At 42.3% G+C, this 14,513-nt stretch overlaps 1 protein-coding gene across 1 annotated transcript in view; it reads right to left on the bottom strand.

Annotated features, from left to right (window-relative positions):
* The window catches only part of GAB2 (GRB2 associated binding protein 2), a 180,052-nt gene that overhangs the window by 8,348 nt on the left and 157,191 nt on the right, over positions 1 to 14,513 (bottom strand). The window contains exons 3-4 of the mRNA XM_073215963.1: positions 13,378 to 13,621; positions 1,114 to 1,706 (exon numbers count right to left, since the gene is read on the bottom strand). Coding sequence (XP_073072064.1) covers positions 1,114 to 1,706; positions 13,378 to 13,621 — 837 coding nt within the window. The remainder of the gene's footprint in view (positions 1 to 1,113; positions 1,707 to 13,377; positions 13,622 to 14,513) is intronic.

Raw genomic sequence — 14,513 nt, 5'->3', positions numbered from 1 at the left:
GGCATTGCTTCTGTCATGTCATTCTGCAGTTCACAGCTTCCTCCCAGGTGTCTAGATCTCGCTCCAGTGTTAGCAGATACAGAAACTCCTTCCTCGACTGCTTCTCCCCTCATTTATGCACCTTCCATTTAATTCCTGTAGCACTTGGCACCTGTCCACTCACCCAGCCATCATTTACACAAATACTACAGTAGTAATGGTACTTGACTAATTTATACATGTTGGTTTTATTCCCCAAGTTGGATGGGAGCTCTCTGAAGGGCAGGGACCTGTTTTTATGTCTGTATTATCTCAGTTCCATTGCACAAGGTAAGTGATCACATAGCTGAAGGACTAAAAGACTGAAAAGAATACTGAGCCAGGACTGAGGACCCTGGGTCCATGTCCCATCTCTGCCACTGACTGACTTTGCAACCCTGGATATGTCTCTTAACCACCGTGGGCGTCATGTGGTATGGAGACAACAAGGCTTTGTCCAAGCTCTCAAGGTGACTACATGGCTTAAACAATGGAATGGATAAGAACAGGCCTCACAAGCTATTAAAGCAAGATGCAAAATGTCATCAAACAGAGGTGGTTATAGGCAGGGTTGGAATACTTTCAATGGAAAATAAATGACAACAGAATTTAGATATTTTAGATAGAAGTTCAGACTTTAGCAAAAGAGATTCAAATGTGGTTTAGAAATTATTTTGTAGATTTTATTTTATTTTAGTAGTCTGTTAGTCCATATAGGTTTGGTTCTAGTTTAGACTGGTCCTCTAAATTTATTTTTTAAAGGTTTGGTTTGATTTATAAATGAATAAAATAGGATGATTTGGATTTCCAAACCCATAATATGTTATTGTGGTCAACCAAGAATATCCTATCTCCCTTAGTAAAATAGTAGCTTCTCTTAGGCAGGGTTTGCTATGCTCTTGCTGTCACGGGTCTGCTGATAGCCCTCCAGTGCTGGCAGGTGAACGAGTAATGGTCTGGGTAGAAGATCGTACATGCCAGGGACCGGGGCAGGCCTTAAGTCCCCCTGGCATGGATGGCCAAAGGCTAAGCAACTACTGAGAACACCCACACCACCTCCCCTCCTCCTGGGCCTCAGCTCGGGCTGGTGCTGACCTCTCTGAAGTCGGCTGTTGTCCATTGCTGGGAGGGTGTTACGCCTTGGGATAGTGGCGGCTGCGGAGACCGGCCTGCTGCTGTCACTGACCGGAGGTCTCTGCTGAGGGCTGCCCCAGCGAGGCGTTTCTGCCTGACTTGGCTTGGGGGGCCGGGGCGGGGGAGCCGCAGCTGAGTCCCCATGAGTGGCCACTGCCATGGCATTGTGGTTCTTGTCCAGGGTGAATGTCCTAGGGATCTGGTAGGCTGAGAGTGGGGTGACCGGAACATCCATGTTGTCCACTAAGAGGTCCCCGAACTCCCGGCACAAGGTGTTGCTGGGCGTCTTGAAGGTGTACACATCCTCGTTATCTGTCTCGGAGCCTGTGAGGCTGCCCTTGGTGCGGCCGTGGGAGGCCAGGCTCCGGGGGAGGTCGTATGTACTGTCTCTGAATTCTGTATTGTGCCGGCTTGGCTTGGGCAGGCTGTAGAAGCCATGGACTTGACCACTGACCCCGTTGACACAGTGTCCGTTGCCTTGGGCAAGTTTCTGTACGGCTGTGTCACTCCTCATGAGAAACGAAGCCCTGGTGCCCTGAGAGAAGCTGGCACTCCTGGGAGAGAGAAAGAAGAGAAGGGAATGGGGGTTAGAGGAGGCCAGGACTGCCCACCTGAGGGGGCAAGATGGCATGTGCAAGCTCCACGCAACCAGTTGGTGTAGAAAACACAGGCTGAGGAGCCAGAGAGGCCTGAGGGTTATCTCGGTTTACTAGCTGGGTGACCTTAGGCAAGGTGCTTTCTCTGAGTCTCAGTTAATGCATCTGCAAAAATGGTGGTGGAAAACATACTTTGAAGGTGTTTAGAAACCAGACCCCAGGATATCTAGTGTGTTGATGTTCAATCAGTGTTAGCCTTTATCCCCCCTCCCCTCAGTGGCTGTGATTAGCAGAGGTTGGTCTGACCCTCCCCAGACTGATATCAACATGCCTGCTATGCCACCCACTCATCTGTCACTTCAAGGACCACAGAATATAGACATTTGTACACAAAGGCTGTGAGACAGTCGAAGAATCCTTAAGGTGGTCTCAAAAAACAGCAAGCAAGCCATTTAATGTGTCTCAGTTTTCCCACCGAAAATCAGTCAGTTAATGGGTGTTGATGTTTTAAATTATAAAGAACTATTCGAATGGAAGCTATAGATTTATTTTCTCTCATGTATTATGGTTTGTTGAGAGGCATTTAGAGTGGGAAATATCTCTTTCCAGAAAACTAAAATTCTATAGGAAAAATATTTTCATTTTTGGGAATACATTCAGGCTTGAAAATGTTTTGTTACTGTTTTAAAAATTTAGGTTTTGGGGAAATAAGGCAAGATAAAACAGTAAAAGGACTTGGGAGTGGAGGAATTCGTGTTAGTTTCATTACTGTCACTGATCTCTGCTCTGTGAACTTTACCAAGGTGTGATTTGGTGGGGGTCTCAATGGCTCTTAAAGGTCCATCTAGCTCCGAAGCTCCATAAGCCTTTGGTTTTACAAGCATGGTTTTCAAACTGGATTCAGTGTTCTGTGTAGATGCCTTGATTTGGAAGGTGAGATTCTGAGTGAGCAGGTATCCTTCTCTTTTACATTATGATTCTTCATAGGATTTCATTTGGGAAAAAATAGTAAAAAACACTATTCTGAAACTCTAAAATTCTTTATAGTTGTGATTCTCAGCAAATTGGATACTATACCCCTCCTTCAGACTCTGATGTATACATACAAGTGTGCGTGTGACAGCCGGACAGGCAGGGGCTCATATGCGGCTTGAGGCCAACGCATGGGGCTTTCGCCTTACACAGACCTTCAGCTCGCGGAGAACTTGTTATTTATGGATATGGCCACCAGATGGTGGTAGAAAACAGGGCCCAGCAGCTTAGAAAGAGGAAGGGAAACAGGTGCCTAGGCCCTGCTGTCTCTTATGTACACTTGCATTCTTAACAGCTGGGAGTTCGTTTCAGCCTCCGAACCTTCAGCGGCCCTCTCTCTAGGCCTCTGTGTTCTTTCTCCTTTTCTGTTTCATTCCACACACATAACCAAGCCAGCAGCCATGGGACTAGATCACTGAGTAGCTTTTAGAGAACGGAGGGCTTGGAGCAGAGGATGGGGAAGCCAATGGCAGACAGAAGGTGTTCTTGCTAACAGTTATCTTCGGTGCCTTTCGTTTTACCTTTTGGAATTTCCAACTCTCTGTTGGACAGCCCTATCTAGATTTGTTCATTTAACAAACATTTACCAATGTCCTACTTTCCCTCTAGGCCAGACTCAACGGACACAGAGATGCCTCCTGCCTGGTGGAGGAGGTAACATGCATACCAGTCACTGCAATTAAGTGAGTGAGTACGTGGTTCTCGACAGATTTATACTATCCCTCCCTGGTGGTGGTGGGGCAGAATGTCAGGGGAGGCTTCCTCAAAGATGTTACCTCCAAGTGAGTCTGGTAAATGGCCAGGCAAAAGGCAAAAGGAGGGAAAAGGTGCTCTAGGTTAGAGGCACAGAGAAGTCGAGCACAACCTGGCAAGGTCAAGGATCTGCAGCTACTCAGGCTGGAGCAGGCAGGGCTGAGGGGGACAGGACGGGCCAGGCTGGGGCCGATGGGAGCAGGGCAGCACCTGAAGGATTTCAAGGTGGGGTGGAGACGGGGGAGCATCACAACATCCTGCAGAAGCCTCAAACATATTCAAGAATGAACGCATCACCTTCTTCCTGGCTTTCCTGTCTTGGGTATGGCAGCAGTCGCTCCAGCCAGAGACCTGGGAGTCGCCCACACTGGGACTCCTCATGAATGCCTCCACCAGGACCTCTCTGATCCTCAGGACATCCTGTGCATATTTACCTTGCTAACTTCCCAGCTTAAGGATCTTCAATACTGTCTCACTGCCTGTAGGGCTAGGCTCACTGCACCTCTTATTCCCCTCCCCACTCTAGGATGCACTCAGCCAAATGTCCCAGGGTTCCCAGGATGCCCTGTGCAGTCCAGCCTCAGGGCTTTGCCACGTTGCTGTGTCTGAAAGCCTTCTTCGATCTGGCAGGCTCCCACTCCCATTGATCCTTCAAACTCAGCTCAAATGGTGCATCTTTTAAGGCTGTTTCATACCATCCTCTACTTCCAAGCATATCAATCACTTCCTAAACTCTGTTCTTGGAGCAGGCAGCCAATTGTGATCTGTGTTATGCATCAGGGTGACTTGTCTCCTCCATCAGACTGACTTCTTTGAGGAAAGAAACTATTATTCATTACTCTCTCCTCAGCACGATTAGTACTTTTGACAAGGAAAATATAAATGTCTGTTGACTGGACAAGGGAATTAATGCATAAGTACAAAGTGCTGGTGCTGTCATCCACTTTCTTGGGTTTGGCCCAACCCTATGGATCTTCCTAGTGAAACCCGTTCCCATCAGAACCCACTAGTTTATGTCCCAACTTGCTGCTGCCCTGGCATCTAGCTCTCTAGCTCACAGAGGTACTCACTCATCTCTGGACAGGTCCCGCATGGCCTATGCCCCAGCCCTGGGACTGCATTATTTACCTTTCTTTGGAATGCTTCCTTGATGCATCAACTTCTTACACAAAGTGCAAAAGAAGCATTTTGCTCTATGAAGGTGTTATAGATCCTCTAATTCTCCTTTTCACTTTAATCACTCCTTCCTCTCTGCTCCCATAGCACGCTGCTTCCCATGTAACACTCACTGTGCCTTGTGTTAAAGTTATTTGGGTCTGTGTCTCTTACCACTCTTACTAGACCCATGTTCCAGAAGCCAGGGACTGTGTCCTGTGCCTGCTGTAGTGCCTGGTTCTCTCACCCAGGTCTCTGGACTCTCTGCTCAAAGCCCACTGGCTACAGGGTGTTCCCTTGGGGGATCAAGAGGGGGCTGTTCTGAGCACTCACAAGTCCTGTGGCCTTTACTACTTTCACGTAAACCTTTGCTGAGGCCCGTGTCGCCATGATGCCCTGAGTAGCTTTCCTGGGATGGATACCTGCAAGCAGTGGATTTGGAGACCGGCTTCTCTGTCAGGGCTGTGGACTGCCAAAGGCCTCAAGAAACGAGCATGGTACTGTGCCAGCACATCACATATGATGCTATTCAAAAGCCTACAGTTCTGAGAGACAGGTATTCCCCTCATATGGGAGACAAGAAAAACTGTGAATGGCGGAGTTAGTGCGGGAAGAGACCTGAACAGAAGTGTGCAGGGGAACTCCCAGGGCAGAGAGGAGTTTGCGGGGAACCCGCTCCCTCAAGCCCACAGCTCCAGGCCCTTCCTCCCCTCCTGGCTGCCCACCTCCACAGAGGATGTTGGTTGGTGGGGTTATTACATCACCGCTTACATATGCTTTGGTCTTAATATCAACCCCAAACTTCCCACTTATTTTGTAGGAATGTTTTTCTAGTTTTCCTAGTCACTTTATTTTGCACTTGTTCTCTGGGACATTTTCATGTAATTTTATGTACCACATTATGCCATGATTTCACTCTTTTCCACCCTAGTAGACTCCCAGAACCTTAATGATAAAGGGCCCTGTTTGATTTCTAATGGATATATTCTCATTTAAGGAAACCTAACATATAAATACTTACAAGTAAATTAACTATCATTTGGATTCTGGAATTGTCACTGGCAAGTGTAAGAGGTCATTTGGGCTGCCCTCCTCAGTCTTATGAGGGAAGAAACTCACAAAGTTCTGTCTCACAGTCTCTGAGAGGTGAGTGATCTTTGTATCTCAAATCCTTCTGGCTGCAACTTGGAGTCTGCCTTCTCGCTGGGGTTACAGAGCAAAGCTGTATATATGAAACCAAATGAAGCTAAAAGTCCTATATTCTGCCTTTGGTCAGTCACAGGCACTGGGTGAATGAGTCGGAGAAACCTTAGAAACGATCAGTTGCGGGTAAGCTCTCCCCCCACGTTCTGGCTGTACTTTCTGCCCGACACCTTTCCGCAGAGGATTGCTGCAGGGTCCGCGATGCCTGCGTTCTGGAATCTTCTCACTAGAAATTCGGCTCCCCCACTAACCCTTGCCAGAATTATGGCTTTCCAGGGCATGTGACTCGCCACAATGTATCACCTGTTACAGGTTTAATGGCCTCCTTGAAATAAGAAGACAAAAGCAGTCTAGAATCTAGAATGAGGCCCTGAGGCTGGAGGGCAAAAATAAATCCTGGGAAACCAATCTGTCCAGAAACAGAAAGGACTCTGCTTGTCTTGATGCTGTCAGTGCAAAATGCTTTCCATTCTCAACATTACTATACTGAATAATTATTTTAAGGGCAGTGAAAGAGCTGGATTTTGAGAACTGAAGTTATTTTAGCTAGAAGATGTATCCAGTACTTGAAGGAAGAATAGCGGCTATTACTATAGCAGAAGTAATGATAAATAATTCAGTTTTATCTCCAAGGTGCTTAACTTATTGTAGTAGGTTATCAGGTTCCCCCATAAATGAAAAAAGGAACAGACAGAAGGCTGATATTATTAGCTTTAGTAAATACTATTGCACTACAGTAATCTAATCATGAATATTTTGTCTATGCCAGGCAGAGGTGAATGAACTGATTCTCTCCTCAAGCTCTCTACTCAAAAAGTAAGATTGTTTTGGAGATCAAATGAGATAACTTCTGTAAAAGTGCTTTGTAAACTGTAAAGCATTATTTCTTTTTTTCCAGAGCACCTAGTATGCAATGTGAATGTCAGAAGCAGTGCAGGGTTAAAGCCCATCAAAAACTTGGCTTTCTTAGCTTTTTTACTTCTGCCATCCCTAGGAGGTGACACAAAACGGCACCGAGGCATTTCCTTCATGACTCAACACTTTTACAGGTGCTTATTGGCCATTCCTGTATCTTTTTTTATGAAGTATCTACTCAAATCTTTTGCCCATTGAAAAAAACCTGGATTGTCTTCTTATTAAGTTCAAATAGTTCTTTATACATTCTAGAAATGAACTGTCAGATATATGTGTTTTGAGTATTTTCTCAGACTTTGTAACTTACCGTTTTGTTTTCTTAATGGGGGTCTTTGGAAGAGCCCAAGTTTTAACTTCCATAAAGAATACCTTATCAATTTATTGTCTTTTATGATTCCTGCTTTTTGTAGCCTATGTAAAAGATACTAGATCACAGAGATGTTTTCCCTTAGAAGGTTAGAATTTACCTTTAGGTCTCTGATATATATGAGTTAAAAGTAATATGATATAAAGGGTCCTTCTTAAATTCCTAAATGGATATCTAGCTTAGAAGTTTTGGCATCATTTGTTGAAAAGACTTTCATTTCTGTACTGGCACTTGTACCGAACACACACACACACACACACACACACACACACACACACACACATCCCGATTCACTGTTTTGTTCTAGTGATCTATATGCTTATCTTTTCATCCATGCATCACTGTCTTGACTAATCTTAGTTTGAAAGGAAGTCACTTTGGCTATTTTACGTTGTTTTCATTTTCACATAAATTTTAGAATTACCAATTTCTATGAAGAAGCTTGCTGGGATTTTTATTTGTATGGCACTGGATCTGTAGATCAATTTGGAAGGAACTGCCATTTTAATAACATTGGGTCTTACAATTTATAACTATAGTGTATCATTCTCCAAATGTAGGTCTTTGATTTCCCTCAGCAAGTGCTTGATAGTGATTTCAGTGAAGAGGTCTGCATATTTTTTGTTAAATTTATTTCTAAGCAGGCCATGTTTTTGGCAGCATTAGAGAATTTTTTTAAGTTCACTTATCCAATTTTTTGCTGTTAGTATGCAAAAATTTTAATAAAATAACCTTTTATCTTTTGACCTTGCTAAGTTAACTTATTAATTCTAGTAGTTGTTTTCTAGAATACTTAGGATTTTTATATAAACAATCAAATTACCTGCAAATAGAGACAGTGTTACATCTTCCTTTCTGATCTTCATACCTTTTATATTTTTTGATCCCTTATTCAACTAACTAAAATCTCTAGTACAATGCTGAATAGAAATGATGAGAGTAGAGAGTAGGTATTCTCTCCTTGTAAACATATTAGGGGAATATGTTTAATATTTCTCCATTACGTATTATATTAGCTTTAGATTATCCTTAGAAGTCTGTTATTACTTTGAAGTTCTCCTCTATTCATAGTTTGCTAAGAAATTTTTTTATGAAGAGGCACTAAATTTTGTTAAATGCTTTCCCTGCATCTACTGAGTTGATGATTACGTTTCTCCTTACTTTCTTAATGTGATGAATTATATTGGTTAGTTTTGAATGTCAAACCAACTTTGCATTCATGGGATGCAAACACTACTTTGTCATGATGTCTTATCCATAATGATGTATACCCACACACATAGTCCCTAATATATATAAATTATTTCTAAAACACACACACATTATATATATATATATATATATACACATACACACACATATATATTCACACACACACATATATATATAAAATTGGATTTGACTGCTAATTTTTTTTGTTAATATTGGAATTCTGCATCTATATTCACAGGGAATAAATAAAATTAATAAAATAAAATTTAAAATAAAGTAAAATTACCATATGATCCAGCAATTCTAGTTCTGGATATATACCCAAAATAATTGAAAACAGAGTCTTGAAGAGTATTTGTACACCCATGTTCACAGCAGCATCATTCACAATAGTCAAAAGGTGGAGGCAACCAAAGTGTCTAATGATGGATGAATAGATTAGCACAATGTGACATATATATATATATATATATATATATGCAATGAAGTAATATTCAACTTTAAAAAGGAAGGAAATTCTGACACATGCTACATGGATGAATCTTGAAGACATTACGATAAGTAAAAAAAAAAACAGTCACAAAAAAGGCAAGTACTGTATGAGTCCATTTATATGAGTTGCCCCAAGAAGTCAAATTGATACAGACAAAAGTAGAAAGGAGCTTGCCAGGGGCCGAGAGAAGAGGGAATGGGGAGTTGTTTAAAGGGCAGAGAGTTTTAGTTTTGCAAGATGAGAAAAGTTCTGGAGATTGGTGCATAACAGTGTGGAAGTACTTAACACTACCGAACTGTACACTTAAAAATAGCTAAGATGCTATATTTTATGTGTATTTTACAGTAATTTTAAAAAGAAAAAAAATCATTCAGAGGAAGAAAAGTACATTACATATAGGAGAATAAGAAACAAAATAACAGCTGACCTCTCAACAGAAATAATGGACAGGACTATAGAATGGCATCCTGTCAATGCCAAAAGAAAATAAAACCATCATTCCAGAATCCAGGAAAAGTATCTCTCAAAAATGAAGGTGAATTACATATATTTCTACATAAATGAAAATTGGGAAAATTTGTCACATGGGCATTCCCAGGGTAAGAAATGGCAAAGGAAGCTTTTTAAGGCTGAAGAGAAATAAAACCAGGTAAAAACCCCACTAGACAATATTTAATATTTGTTTTCAATACTTATACCTATTTTAAAGAATTTAGGAGGGGAAATTATGCAAATATTTGTTATTTATGTTGCTCTTCCTTCATTCCTGAAGATCTTAGTTTCCTTCTGGTATTATCTTGCTTTAGCCTGAAGAATTTCCTTATCACTTATTTAAATCAGTCCTGGAAATTCTTTTTTTCATCTGAGAATATCTAAATTTTATTTTCATTCCTGAAGGATAATTTTCCAGGATATAGACTATTAGACTGATAAGAGTTTTTTTTTCTTTTCATTAATTTCAAGTGTGTTTTCCTTTATCACAGGGAATACTGTTATAATATAGGCCTTTAAATCTGTGTTTGATTATTCTGACATCTGGGTTACACTGGGGTTGGCATTTGTGCTTTCTCTTGAGAACTGGTTACATTTTGCTGGTTTTCTGTACGCTGAGAAATTTTGGATTGTATCATAAATGTTGTGATGTGTTATATAGACTCTGAGTTCTGTTATAATCTCTGGAGAATGTTAATGATTCTGTTTGTGCAGGCAATCAATGTGATTAGGTTCAGATCGCAAGTTGTGTCTCTCCTGTACGTGGTAGAACAAATCTTTTGTTCTCAGAGTCTTTGTTGTGCTAGTTTGGGTCTGTCCCACATACATGTAGTTCAGAGTGAACCTGAGAGTTGTATGGTTTCATACCCAGAATTAGGAAATCACTTCTCCAACTCTTTACTCTGGGATACTCTCCTCCTTTCCATCCCCCAAAGGGCTCCATTTCTGGTTCCTCTGCCAAGAAAGATGGAGCTTCTATGGGAGTTTTAGCTGCCCGCCTCACTGTGTTGGCTTTGTGAGGGGTCCACCCTCAGGACGAATCCGTAAGACACAGAAAATCCACCCCTGTGAAGCTGCTTCTCCAAGTTTTGCTCCCGTCCATAATCTGCTTCATTTTATTTAGTTTGCAGAATCTTTGGGTAATTGTATTTTGTATTTTGTCTAGAGGTTTTAGTTACAATCAGTGGGAGAGAGAGCCTATAGTATCTTCTGTCACCACAGAAGTACTGGAGCTCCTGATTTCTTTTTCAGCACTTCTCTCTCTTCTAAACTTCACCAACTCTTCACTTAGTATACGCCCCCTCCCCTGCCAATAGATTGAAGCAATTAACACAATTATTTCAAAGTTTGTTAGCTCCAAAATCTGGGTTTATTTTGTTTTGTTTCTATGAACTGAGTTCTCTCCACGATGGGTCAACTTTTACAGTTTCTTCATGTGTTTAGCCATTTCTCATTGTATATTCAACATTTTGGATGATATGTTATAGGCATTTCCTTCACAGAAAAAGCCATGTAAATTGAATCTCACCCAGTGTGGGTACCTTCTTTTAAGAGTCAAACATCTTCCTTTTTCTGCCTGTTTTTGATTGCTGCTCTGTGCCTTCAAAAGTTGATTTTTTATGTTTTGTTCAGAGTTTACAATTGGTACAATATGTTTAGTATCAAGCAGGCTATTCCACTACTACCAAAACCTATATGGGTTTTCTGGACTGAAGAAAGCCTCCTTCCCACCCTCATCCCCTTTGGAATTCTGCAAACACTGAAGTTTTCTCCAAAAATCTCCCTGAGACCCTGCTCATCACCCTCCTGCTTCCACACCCACACAAGTGAAAACAAAGACGCTGAGCAAAAGCACAGCTTGGTCAAGGCCCTGCACTACAGCTGTTTCCCCAGTTGTAGATAAGTTCTATTTCCTCTATTATGTTATCTCTCCACAACCAGATTTGTTCAAATATTTTTTATGTACCTACTATGTGCCTGGATACTGTCTTTAAAGTGCAGCATTATATTAATATAAAAATTCATAATATGAGGCAGAAAGTTCCAAATATTCTGAGAGGATAATCAAAAACTGCTATGGGAATCAAGAGAAGAAATGAATTCTAGCTAGGAAGATTAACAGATGAGGCAGGTGTGGGGGGGTACAGAGAGTGGGCCCTAACTGCTAATTCAAGCAGAGACATTTCTATTTGTTTTCTGTTGCTTTAGCAGTATCATGGGAGTGGAGGTGTGGTAGTTGTTATTATTATTTAAGTCCTTCTACTTAAAGTGTGATCTGCACACAGGCTACGCTGGCATCATCCGGATTTTACCAGAAAGGCGGCATCTCAGGATCCATCTCAGGCTTATTGAATCAGAACTTTCAACAAGGCCTTCAGGTATTTCATATGCACATTAAAGTGTGAGGCACTAATATAGAGTACATTGTCTTCCACTGGAACTATGATTTTAAGACCCCACCTTCTCTATTCTCAGGCAATTATACGTATAGATGGAGATGGGGCGCGAGGTAAACAACTGGTAACATGTACTGAAGTTCTACTACTGGGTACTTTATGTAGATTTATGTAGGTTTAATCATTTCATGCTCATTAATAAATCCTTTAAATTAGTTATTTTCATTCTTCAGATAAGGAAATTGAAGGGGAAGGAGGTTAAGTAAATGGTCCAAGAACACAAAGAAAATGGTGGCTTCTGAATTTGAACCCATATCTGACAGACTTTGAAGCCTGTAATATGCTTTTCATTATTCTTTGGTCTGTGAGTGAGGAGAATCAGGTGCTATTTATAGTTCTGCCACTAACTAGCTCAGTGATTTTGGCTAATTCATTCTTCTTTTAGAACTCAGTTCCTCAAGCAGAAATTGGAGTTTGAACTAGTGCAAGTTTGCAAACAAATGAATCATGCTGCTTCAAGAAAAGGGGTATTTGAAGCAACCTGAAGACTAAGTGTTGGGGGCCTCTGTTGTGTGAAGGAAAATGACTCAGAAAACCATCATAGAATAGAGAAAAGAGTACAGGACCAAAAACAAGAAGACCTGGTTCTGGTCCTACCTCTGTCATTTGTTAGTTGTGAGTCTCATTTTCTTCATCTATGAAATGGAGGTAAATGACTTATCTATACTGTGTTTGACTGGTTTAAGCGAGATTATGCTTGAAAATATTCTGTGACGTGATACAGTAATACAGCCAGTTCTCCAACTGCTTTAATTTTCATGACACAAATTAGATAATTCTAAATCATATAATTAGGGAACTGGTTGTAATGTGCTGGCCATGGTAGCAATTGGGAACTAGTTCTGGCAAATCATATCAGCTCTGTGCTTTTGCTTTTACCCTAACAATGGGAATGTAAGGTAATAAAAAATATGTACCAGCCCTGCAGTTTTAAGAGAGCTGGTAGTGTTAGAAAAACAAAGGCCACCATACTAGAGCAGGGGTTCCTGGCTCCCAGGACTTTCTGAGATGATGAAATGTTTCACATCTGTGCTGTAGAGTAGGTACCCACTAGTTGTGCGTAGCTATCGAGCACTTGAAATGTGGCTAGTGCAAGTGAGGAACTTAATTTTAAATTTTTCTTCATTTTAATTAATTCAAATTTAAATAGCCCCATGTGGATAGTGGCTACCATAAGGAACAGTTCAGCTCTAGAGCAAAAGTGAAATATGGATTTATTCAATAATGTTAAGGTTCTATGGGCCTTACTCTTAAGGCCATCCAGTCAATTGACTTTGTTTTTTTTTTCAATTCTGAAACTCTAACCCTTAAAGTCTTTTTTTTCCACAAAAAATTTTATAGCATGATTTTTGAAAATGGGAGGCTCCTCTGGAATCTGTAGCAACATAGTTGATACCGATAAAATGCAAAGGGTACCGAAGCAAAAAAAAAAAAAAATCCTTTGTTTTGTATAAGTATGCTTGTTTTATGTTTTGCTCCCTTGTCTTTAATATTAAAAACAGGACGGAGAAGTGGTGGCCCAGTGAGCGGTGGCGCTCGGCGGCCTCCTACCTTGCATTCTCTGCTCTCCGGCTTATGCACTGGTGCAAATAGAGGTACTCCTGCGGCGCGCTGGTGGACAAGGCGGGCTGCACGCGGTCTGACACTGGGGCTTCGAATGTGAACAAGGCGGGCTGGCTGGAGTGCGACGGGGCTGAGGATTTCCGGTCTCGGAGGAGGTGCTGGTTGGAGCTGCTGAGCTCAGCCGGAGAGGAGCGGGGCCCGTGACTGGCTGAGGAAATGTTTCTCAGGGAGTCTGTGAGAAGGAGAAAGAGCTCTGTGAATAAAGGAGGAAAGAATGGTGTCCGGATCCCAGGGCGGGCGGCTGGAGGAGGCAGGACCGTCAGGGCCCAGGTGAGGCTCTGCCGCAGCGCCCTCTTCTCGCACATGCCCGCCCCCGCGGCCCTCCGGCGGAGGAGGCCACCTCGGTGGACAGGGACATGCTCCACGCCCCGTCGCTGCCCCTGCGGTCACCTGAAGGCCGCCTCCTCTCAATTCCAGGAGGGCGACTAGCCCTCAGGCAGGGTCAGCGTCTGGGGCGCGGACTGCCACTGCCTGCCTGCTCCTGGGGGTTCCTGCTGTCGTTACTACCATCAAAACTAAGGCTGCTTTGTTAAGTGAAGCTTTGCTTCCTAAGACTCATTAATTGAAGCCAGGACTGCGATTAATGATAACGCTGAATTAATGATAAAGGCACAGATGTATTTAGTCCCTTGAGACCGGCCCCAGCTCCTCCTGCCTGCCCCTCCAGGTCCTCTGGGGGCAACGGTGTTCCCCATTTTCCAACTCCTGTACCCTCCACACTCGCTTGGCCTTTTCTCTCTTGACTCTTATCTTAAACTCTTGTCTGTTGTGTTAGAAAGGAAGCAAGGTATTAGAGACAGATAATAGTTCATAGGGCTACACCCCAAGCCAAGGGCATTATTCATTTGGCTGGCTGTCTAAACTGGCCCAAATTCCTTAGCATAATATACAAGGCCTTTCACAGTCTGACCTATTTCCTGCTTTTCTCCTCCCCTATCCAAGGCATATGGAAGCTTCGTTAGTTGCTGAACACACCAGCCCCTTTTAATGTAATTTGCTTTGGCTTATGCTGTTCCTTCTGCCTGGCCTTCGCTTGTACTCTGCTGGCACTCACATGCAGACTT

Source organism: Manis javanica, chromosome 11, assembly GCF_040802235.1.
Source record: "Manis javanica isolate MJ-LG chromosome 11, MJ_LKY, whole genome shotgun sequence".
Taxonomy (NCBI): domain Eukaryota; kingdom Metazoa; phylum Chordata; class Mammalia; order Pholidota; family Manidae; genus Manis; species Manis javanica.
This window is presented reverse-complemented; position numbering and strand designations above follow the sequence as displayed.